General features: G+C 52.8%; 1 protein-coding gene across 1 annotated transcript; it reads left to right on the top strand.

The window, feature by feature from the left end:
- Positions 1-1,718: 1,718 nt before the first annotated feature.
- Positions 1,719-10,082, top strand: NEFH (neurofilament heavy). Its single transcript, XM_030335942.1, is given in 12 exon segments — positions 1,719-1,781; positions 1,783-2,040; positions 2,042-2,098; positions 2,100-2,443; positions 2,445-2,593; positions 4,434-4,633; positions 5,610-5,657; positions 5,659-5,735; positions 7,366-7,889; positions 7,892-7,962; positions 7,964-8,936; positions 8,939-10,082. Coding segments are annotated over 12 exon segments (3,324 nt in total). The 3' UTR covers positions 9,499-10,082.
- Positions 10,083-10,567: the final 485 nt, after the last annotated feature.

Below are 10,567 nucleotides of genomic sequence, written 5' to 3' on the forward strand. Positions count from 1 at the left end.
GCCCAGGTGTGTGTAAGTGGGAGAACATCATAGAAAACATGGGACTGGAACCCCTTGCGGAAGATCAAGGGGCTGTGTCCCTGACTCCCAGAGTGACCCCGCCAGATCATTCACCGCCCCCTCCTCGGTTTTCATCTGCATAACACATACGCATACCTCCCTCCCCTCTCCCCCAAGGAAAAGGCAGAGATTAACCCCTTTTTCCCCTAGAAAAGAACAGACCCTGTCCTCGGTGCTGAAGCTACAGACGCAGCCTGCCCCCACTCCCAAGGGAATTTCACATGAGAATGAAAGCCCAAGAAAAAGTCATAGAACACCAGCAGCTGCAGGGCACCCCAAATTCCCAGGGACCCCTTTCTATCTGACCCTCTATTAGGGCTTATGGGGGTAAGGGATTTTTGGTACCCTGAAAGCATTCCACCACTTAGCTGGGGGCGAAAAGGGATGCCTATCGCGGCACCCACCTTCTCTGCTGTGGGAGTGGGGGAGAGATGACAAAGTCGAAGTGGAGGGAAGATGGACTTCCTAGTTGTGCGAAAGCAGCTGTCATATCCACGGGCAGTATATGGGTCCCCTTTCCTAGTTCAGCCAGAGACACCCTCCCACACACACACACAAAGCAAAAGCTGTGGGAGGGGAGGGGGTTTCTAGTTGCAGCCTGTCCCAGGGCAGGGCCACCTCTTGGTACAGACAGGAAAATCAGGGGTGGGGGACACAGCTTGTCCAAGGTCATTTGGCCAGCAAACTGTGGAGCTGACTTCAGTGTGCAGACCCTGGCCTGAATTCTCTCTCACACAGCCCATGTTCCTCCTGCCTATTCATGGCATCCTCTGCCTCTTTCACTGAGGGTCCCCCTTGCTGGGGCCAGCTGCAGAGCCTACCTCCTCCTATACTGTGGAGACCACTGTGTCTCCCATCTGGGCTCCCCTTTCACCATCTTCTGAAGTGTTTCCCATACCCCCAATTCAGGGTAGCCTTGCCCCCCTTCCCAACTCCAAGTCCCCCTCCCCTATTCCGCAGCCGGCTGCAGTTTCCTGAGGTCTCTCCTGGTGGGTCCCAAGCTATTAGGGAAAAAGTGTACCTCCATTCAGGAGTCTTCTATCTCTACCTTCTGCAGCACCCATCATGAGTCCATTTAGGATTACTTTGCTCCCTCCCTTATTCTGGGCCATCTCCAGACACGCTACACCCCCTATCTGAAGGTCCTCTATAACTTTCAGGAAAATTTTGTGCCCCCCATTCAGGGGTCCCCTCATCCTACTGACTACAGAGTCATCCATCACTCCATCCCAAAGGCGACCTGCCCCTATTCCCACCAGGACTCCTTGTCATCTCCCCATTTCGGGCCCCTTTTCTGTTTCCGAACACAGTAGCAGGGTCTTCGGACTCGCACCCAGGGGTCCCGGCCATTCCACTCCAGGAGTCCTCTACCCCCTAACTCGATCTCAGGGTGGTCCTCTGACGTCGCGTTGATTCCCTTCAATCCAGAGTCCCCCTGCCCCGCCCCTCTCACTGCGGCGGAGCTGCCGGACCCGGGCCGCGGGGGAGGAGGGAGAGAGGGCGGGGCCCTCCTCCCCCCGCCCCCCCCCAACTGCCTAGGGGCTGGACCCGACCGGGCTGCTATAAAAAGGCCGGCATCCCAGTGCTGCCGCAGTGCCGCCCGCCCCGTCTCGGCCTCGGGCTTCCCCCTCCACCGGCGGCCGCACCTGCTCCGGCCCATGATGAGCTTCAGCGGCGCGGACGCGCTGCTGGGCGCCCCGTTCGCGCCGCTACATGGAGGCGGGCAGCCTGCACTACGCTCTGGCCCGCAAGGGCGGAGCGCGTTCTGCTGCCGGCTCATCCAGCGGCTTCCACTCCTGGGCGCGGACATCCGTGAGCTCCGTATCGGCCTCGCCGGGCCGCTTCCGCGGTGCAGGAGCCACTTCGAGCACCGACTCGCTAGATACGTTGAGCAACGGACCGGAGGGCTGCGTGGTGGCAGCAGCGGCAGCCCGCAGCGAGAAGGAGCAGCTGCAGGCGCTGAACGACCGCTTCGCCGGCTTACATCGACAAGGTGCGGCAGCTCGAAGCACATAACCGCAGCCTGGAAGGCGAGGCAAGCGGCGCTGCGGCAGCAGCAGGCGGGCCGCTCCGCCATGGGCGAGCTGTATGAGCGAGAGGTACGCGAGATTCGCGGTGCAGTGCTGCGCCTAGGCGCGGCGCGCGGCCAGCTGCGCCTGGAGCAGGAGCACCTGCTGGAAGACATCGCGCACGTGCGCCAGCGCCTAGACGACGAGGCCCGGCAGCGGGAGGAAGCTGAGGCGGCAGCGCGCGCACTCGCGCGCTTTGCGCAGGAGGCTGAGGCGGCACGCGTCGAGCTGCAGAAGAAAGCGCAAGCACTGCAGGAAGAGTGCGGCTACCTGCGGCGTCACCACCAGGAGGAGGTGGGCGAGCTGCTCGGCAGATCCAGGCTGCGGCGCCGCGCAGGCGCAGGCGCAGGCCGAGGCGCGCGACGCCCTTAAGTGCGACGTGACGTCGGCGCTGCGCGAAATCCGCGCGCAACTCGAAGGCCACGCGGTGCAGAGCACGCTTCAGTCGGAGGAGTGGTTCCGAGGTTTGTAGGCGCGACGGTGGTGTAGGGGAGGGGGCGCCACCCTGGTGGCCTGCAGGGTGGACTCCCAGGGTTGAAGGCGGCAGGGCTGGAGGGTATACTGCTCAGCTTCCCCCTGCAAAGTGCATTCCCCCTTAGTTAAACGACAGTTTCACTCTGGGTCTCTGGAGATAACCCCCTTCCCTTCCCTGCAGCTCTGGGTTCTCCTTTGGCTGCCCTCCTCCAGGGGCCTTATAGCTGTCCTGAAGCTCTGGATCCCCTCTGTCCCCCCGCCCAAGATTGGATAACCCCACTCTGAGGCCCCTTTCCATCAGGTTCCTAACACAGTTCCAAAGCAGTGACGGCTTCTAGTCACAGGCACTGAGGACTCTTTGCCCTTCAAAGTAACATGCCTTCGCTGCCCAACACAGCCCATCCCCCAGTGCCTGCAACCCTGCAGGGGAACCCATTCTCCAGACTCCTATTAGGCTGCTCCCCAGTGAGGGATCATCACCTCAGCGAATGGGTGTGTGAGGCTGAGGTGGCCCCTTAATGTCCTCTCTCCACTTGAGAAGCTGGGAGCCTCTTAAGTTCCCCCCTCCTCCCAACTCCATGATGCTCTGAGTCAGCTAGATTGCAGCAGCAGCAGCTCTGAAGCTGTGCCCAGCACCTGCAGGGTGACCTTGACTAACACTTGCCTTCTCTGGTTTTCATTTCTTTGGGGGTTAAAAGGGGAGGCGGTTGACAAGCTGAGCCTCTTACTCAGGGGAGCTATAGATCCTTCCTGAAAACTCTTATACAACTTTGCATTTTTCTTGGAGAGGGGCAGAGGCTCCAGCGATTTTCAAACAGGTCTGTGATCTCACAATGGGTAAGGGTCCTCACCCACTTTGATGGTTTCTAAGTCTTTGCCAACACTAGCAGGGAAAGCCAGGAAAGCTAGAACTTAGAGGCATGGTTTTTCCGTTACTTTCCTCTCCTTTGCAGTGGCAGAAACCTTCCCCTCCCCATCTCTGCAGCAAGACAACTCCCAGAGCAAACCTCTCTGCTCTCTTGGGCTTTGGCCTTCACATAGACAAACGATCCCAGGACTTCTGGCCCATCCAACTGGCTTCCTTCTCCCTGGCCCACCCTCCGGACTCAGGCCCCTGGGTGTTACTATTTTGGGATGCAGGATATTCACTTTCCGGAGATGTAGATTAGTCTCCAGACCTCCATGATCCTGAGAGATCTTCTGGGAACCAGCAGCCCATTGCTCACAGGACCCAGGGTGTGGCTGTCCTTGGCACAGGGACTCCTGTGCTTAGAGAATGCACAGCCAGGTGGGGAAGGGACAGAGGATGATGGCGCATGGGCCCCCAGGCTCTGCGGTGACCTTGGGTTCTACAGAGCCAAAAACCTGCAAGAAAGGGGCTATGGCTACATAGTAGTCATAGCACCTTTATGCCTCCAAAGGTCAACAGGCTCATTAACTTGTTTAGCCACATGCTCAGAGTTAAGCCCTGTACGCCAAGTTCACATTTAAACACTAGCACCGCCAAGCCCTTGCTGGGGAGCTGAACTGGGTATTAGGACCAGAACTGGGGGCTTCTTCTGCCTTATGAGTTTTCAGATCCTGAATTGGGGGAGACCATCTAATCTTTGGAACCAGATAGACACTAGATTGAATCTTAGCTCTACTGCTTACTAGCTAGGTGGCCTTGGATATTAGTAATTTGCTATCACAAAGGATAGGGTGGATTAAGAACCCAAGATGGCACCAGGCACCCAGTAGGTCCTCAACCCACGTGTGTCACCTTTTGGAATTCAGTAGAATCCAAATCCAGGTGTGTCTAACTCTGTTTCCTGTCTCCTTCTCCCCCAGTGAGGCTGGACAGACTCTCAGAGGCAGCCAAGGTGAACACAGATGCCATGCGCTCAGCACAGGAGGAGATAACTGAGTATCGGCGCCAGCTACAGGCCAGGACCACAGAGCTGGAGGCGCTCAAAGGCACCAAGGACTCATTAGAGAGGCAACGCTCTGAGCTGGAGGACCGTCATCAGGCCGATATCGCATCCTACCAGGTGGGCAGGGGTGGAGCAGAGACCAGACTACCTTACCTGGTTGGGTTATCCTGAACAAGTCATTGCCCCTCTCTCGGCAGGGCTGTGGTGGTGAAGACCATGGGCCTTGGAGTCAGTCAGACATATGAGGGGTACCACTGTGTCTTTCTAGCTGAGTGGCCCCCAGGAAAAGTTACCTGCTTTATCTGAGTCTGAATTCCTTTAATGCAATGAAGAAAAAAAAAAATGCCCACTTTGCTCTGCAAAGGTTAAAGAGATGGGCAAACTTTTCATGAGCTGTGTGTGAGCCTGCTCAGCAGGGTCTTAGTCACAGTGCACATCTGGTAAATATAACCAGTGTCTGGGGTGAGCGTAGCCTGGGGAAGGCCTTGGCAGATTCCTTGCATTAAAGACAACTGGCAAAAGAAAATAACACTTTGAAAGAACATATTATGCAAGTATGGTGATTGTGGTGATTGTGGATAAATTAGAGAACGGAGAAAGCAGAAAGGAGGCAATAAAAATCAGCCATAATGTTTCACTTTAAGCAGGGCTAAGTGAGCCTTCATACTAGTGGAGAAGCTTCCACTAGTATTTAACTTGCTTCTGTGTGTTGCTTCAGTCATCAGCTGCGGGTGCTTCCTCAGCCCTATCTGGCAGGCACTTGGGAGCATTGGGAGCCAAAGCAGACAAGGCTGTGTTCCTGCTGAGCATTTTCTAAGCTTAAAAGATCTGTAAAACATCACCCATCATTCCTGGTGTGTTTCATTCAAGACCGCTCCCCAGGTTGAGGTCATATACATACACGGCAGGATTTTTGCTTCAGCTGGTTCCATGTCCATGAATGAGGCTGCCACAGCTTTGACAGCATGGCCCCAGTGAGACTGGCTAGATTGAACTGCTTTGGGTTTGCACAGTCTGCCCCAGCTTCTCTGGTGCTGAAGGCCAGGCACTGGCTGGTGCGTGACATGTGTGTGTTGTGACCTCTCCTCCCCAGGAAGCCATCCAGCAGCTGGACACCGAGCTGAGGAACACCAAGTGGGAAAATGGCAGCCCAGCTCCGAGAGTACCAGGACCTGCTCAATGTCAAGATGGCTCTGGATATTGAGATCGCTGCTTACAGGTGAGGTGGCCAGGGGCCTTTGGGATGGTGGGGAGCCCTTGCGTTCTTATGAGAAGCAAAGCACTGAGTTTCAAGTTCCCAGCAAGGTGGCCTGCCTGTCTTAGAGAGCAAAAAGAATTTTTTTTTATTGTGGTAAAATGTGTATAACACAAAATTTGCTATTTAACCATTTTTAAGTGTACAGTTCAGTGGCATTAAATACACTTACATTGTTGTGCAAAAGTCACCACCATCTATCTCTAGAACTTTTTTCATCTTCCCAAACTGAAACTCTGTGCTTCATAATGAATAACTCCCCACTGCCCTTTCCTCCCTTCCTCTGGCCCTGGCAACCATCATCCTGATTTCTGAGAGAAATAAGTCTTGAGAGTGGCTTATTTCATTCTGACAGTGATTTAGAGGATTAATGTTCCTCATCCCTCCCCAAATCCAGCTGACTAGAGGTCTGCTTTGGAGGGAAGGGAGATACTTCAGTGTCAGGGGCCTTTACATTCTCTTAGTGTTTTTTTAGCTCCCTGAGCTTTGTTTTCTGGGGAAATAAAATGGGGATGATAATAACAGTACTCTTGTTGGGTTGTCAGGAGGAGGTGCTAATCCGTTCCTGAGCGGATCTCAGTACCGCTGGGTTGTCCAGAGCAAGCCCTCAGGAAATGGTAGCCATGAGAAGGTCATGAGACCTCCCAATTTAGCAATCTCTTGCTAAAGAGCAGGCTGACCCCCTGAAGACCTGTCCCAGTTGCTGGCTGGTGACCCTTTACTTCTCACCTCTTGGGTCTAGTTTGTAATCTTGGTGCTCAGAGTGTGGTCCATGAACCAGCACAATTGGCATCTTCCACAGCATGTTAGAAAGTCAGACTCTCAGGTCCCACCCCAGATTTACTGAATCAGAATCTGCATTTTAACTAGATCGCTGGGGGATGTGTATGCTGTTAAATTTGCAAAGCACTGGTTTCTAGGGGTAACCCCTACACCTACTGTGAGGCAGGTACTGCCAGGTTCTTTTTATCATTATCTCACTGAAACAATCCTCTGAGGTAGGGACTCTTAGTGACCCTCTTTTTGCCAATGAAGAAACTTGAGGCTTAAAGTGTTTGAGTGGCTTGGCTGAGGTCACATATCTACTGAGTAGGAAAGGGTAGAAACTGCTGCCCCCTCCCTATTCCTAAAACTCAAAGAATGAGAATATAAGGTGAAAAGAGACCCTTAATATTCCAATGGGTATATTCTGAGACCTCTTAATCACAAATTTATAAATGTGGAATTGTTTGCTCAGGCTCCCATCTTCCTCTTAAATGTTTTAGTTGAGGGACAATTAATGTAATTTTTGTTAATGCAGGTGCTCTCTCTTGAGGACCATGTTTTTGTGCATGTTAGGGAAGGTTTTTTATAAGTTTCATACTTAGCTGCATAAAACCCCAGTGCCATTGGGGTGCAGATTCTGGGTAGTTCCTGGGATGATTTGCCAAGTGACTTTTTCCGGTCTCAAAGTGCCCACTATTCACATTCCTTCCTCCACCAAAGTCCATACCGTTGGATTCTATGGCCTTCAGAGTAACTCAAGAAGACCCCCAATCCATCGATCTGTTTCTGAGGTTAATAATAATAATGTGTTCCATTATCCATTCTGCAGAAAACTCCTGGAGGGCGAAGAGTGTCGGATTGGCTTTGGCCCCAGTCCTTTCTCCCTTCCAGAAGCACTCCCCAAAATTCCCTCTGCAGCCACTCACATAAAGGTCAAAAGTGAAGAGAAGATCAAGGTGGTAGAAAAGTCAGAGAAGGAAACTGTGATTTTGGAGGAACAGACAGAGGAGATCCAAGTGACTGAAGAAGTGACTGAAGAAGAAGAGAAAGAGGCCAAAGAGGAGAAGGGTGAGGAGGAGGAAGCAGAAGGAGGAGAAGAAGAAACAAAATCTCCCTCAGCAGAAGAGGCTGCATCTCCAGAGAAGGAGGAGGCCAAGTCACCAGTTGGAGCCAAGTCCCCGGTGAAGGAAGAAGCTAAGTCCCCAGCCGAGGCCAAGTCCCCAGTGAAGGAAGAGGCTAAGTCACCAGAAAAGGCTAAGTCACCCATGAAAGAAGAAGCAAAATCACCAGCTGAGGCCAAGTCCCCTGTGAAGGAAGAGGCCAAGTCTCCAGCTGAGGTGAAGTCCCCTGAGAAGCTAAATCCCCTGTGAAAGAAGAAGCAAAATCACCAACTGAGGTGAAGTCTCCAGAGAAGACCAAGTCCCCTTGTGAAGGAAGAAGCAAAGTCCCCAGCCGAGGCCAAGTCCCCAGAGAAGGCCAAGTCCCCTGTGAAGGAAGAGGCCAAGTCCCCAGAGAAGGCCAAGTCCCCTGTGAAGGAAGAGGCCAAGTCCCCAGAGAAGGCCAAGTCTCCTGTGAAGGAAGAGGCCAAGTCCCCAGAGAAGGCCAAGTCCCCTGTGAAGGAAGAAGCCAAGTCCCCAGAGAAGGCCAAGTCCCCTGTGAAGGAAGAGGCCAAGTCCCCTGAGAAGGCCAAGTCCCCAGAGAAGGCCAAGTCCCCTGTGAAGGAAGAGGCCAAGTCCCCTGAGAAGGCCAAGTCCCCAGAGAAGGCCAAGTCCCCTGTGAAGGAAGAGGCCAAATCCCCTGAGAAGGCCAAGTCCCCTGAGAAGGCCAAGTCCCCTGTGAAGGAAGAGGCCAAATCCCCTGAGAAGGCCAAGTCCCCTGTGAAGGAAGAGGCCAAATCCCCTGAGAAGGCCAAGTCCCCTGTGAAGGAAGAGGCCAAGTCCCCTGAGAAGGCCAAGTCCCCAGAGAAGGCCAAGTCCCCTGTGAAGGAAGAGGCCAAATCCCCTGAGAAGGCCAAGTCCCCAGTGAAGGAAGAGGCCAAATCCCCAGAGAAGGCCAAGTCCCCTGTGAAGGAAGAGGCCAAGTCCCCTGAGAAGGCCAAGTCCCCTGTGAAGGAAGAGGCCAAATCCCCTGAGAAGGCCAAGTCCCCTGAGAAGGCTAAGACTCTTGATGTGAAGTCCCCAGAAGCCAAGACCCCAGCAAAGGAGGAAGAAAGGTCCCCTGCAGACATCAAATCTCCTGAAAAGGCAAAAAGCCCTGTCAAGGAGGAGGTCAAGTCCCCAGAGAAGGTGAAATCTCCTGTGAAGGAGGAGACCAAGGCTTCTGAGAAAGAGGTCACAAAGAAGGAAGAGGCAAAGTCCCCCGTGAAGGAGGAGGAGAAACCCCAGGAAGTGAAAGTCAAAGAGCCCCAAAGAAGGTCGAGGAAGAGAAAGCTCCAGCCACACCAAAACCTGAGGAGAAGAAGGACAGCAAGAAAGATGAGGTGCCCAAGAAGGAGACTCCAAAGCCTGAGGTCCAGGAAAAGAAGGAACCTGCTGTGGAGAAGCCCAAAGAATCCAAGGTTGAAGCCAAGAAAGAGGCTGAAGATAAGAAAAAAGCAGTGACCCCAGAGAAGGAGGCTCCTGCCAAGGTGAAGGAGGAGGCCAAGCCCAAAGAGAAGGCTGAGGTGGCCAAGAAGGAGCCAGATGATGCCAAGGCCAAAGAACCCAGCAAAGCAGCAGAGAAGGAGCCAGAAAAGCCAAAGAAGGAAGAGACACCAGCAGCACCTGAGAAAAAAGATGCCAAGGAGAAGACCACAGAGGCCAAGAAGCCTGAAGAGAAACCCAAAGAGGAGCCTGGCAAGGAGGCCCCCACACCTGGCAAAGCCAAGACGGAAAAGGCTGAGAAATCCTCTAGCACAGACCAGAAAGACAGCAGGCCTCCAGAGAAGGCCACAGAAGACAAGGCCTCCAAGGGGGAGAAGTAAGGCAGGGAGAAAGAACTATCCAGAACAGCCAAAGAAACTCAGGAGGGTCTGGGAGCTCAAGAGTTGACATAACAAATTTTCATGTTTTTCTCCCTTTTCTTTATATAAGAAACTCTACTTAGACGATGGGGCCCTCCTTCACCAAACAGAAATTTCTATTAGCATATGTTAGCAAGAGAGGGTATTCCCGACCCCCCAACTCCACACCCCAAACCCTTCCCAGGTGATGGACAATTATGTTATATGATAGCTTATGTAGCCGAATGTGATATATGCCGAATGCCACATGTAAACACTTGAGTATACAAACTGACCCCCTCCTTTCCAAATAAGTGCATTTATTTCCTGTATGTGCAACTGACAGATGACCGCAATAATGAATGAGCAGTTAGAAACACATAATGCTTGAGATGTCTTAACTTATTCCTGAATGCCTTCTGTTTTCCAAAGGAGTGGCCGAGCCCTTGCCCAGAGCTCTCTGTCCTGGAAGAGCTGGAGCAGGTGGGGCTGTGCACTGGCCACTGAATCATGCCAGGGCGCACTTTTCCACTGGAATTCACTTTCAATTGCTTCTGTGCAATAAAACCAAGTGCTTATAAAATGAAAATGTTTCTGTTGTTATTTATTCTCTTTCGCCAGGCAGGTTGGGGGACAGGGCCAGGGGAAGTCTAGATGTGACACTCAAGACAGCAGAGGACTGAGTAAGCATCAGAGGTCTCATGCAGGTATGGGACCAGTTAATGTGGCCTTCCTTGGGCTATTTCCTGGCATAAATCATGTGCCAGGCAATGTGCTTATTTTTAGGATCTTGTAGATAAGTGGTGTATGGTTTCACAGGGTGGTCCATGGATCACCTATATCAGCATCATCTGGGAGCCATATAAAAATGAAGATTCTGGATGTCTCGGTTGAGCATCCGCCTTTTGATTTTGGCTCAGGTAATGATCCAGGGTCATGGGATGAAGCCCCATGTCAGGCTCTCCCTCTGAGGGAGAGAAGATTCTCTCTCCCTCTGACACTCTCACCCTACTCGCAGGCACACTGTCTCTAAAATTAAAAAAGAAAAAGG

Source organism: Lynx canadensis, chromosome D3 (assembly GCF_007474595.2).
Source record: "Lynx canadensis isolate LIC74 chromosome D3, mLynCan4.pri.v2, whole genome shotgun sequence".
Taxonomy (NCBI): domain Eukaryota; kingdom Metazoa; phylum Chordata; class Mammalia; order Carnivora; family Felidae; genus Lynx; species Lynx canadensis.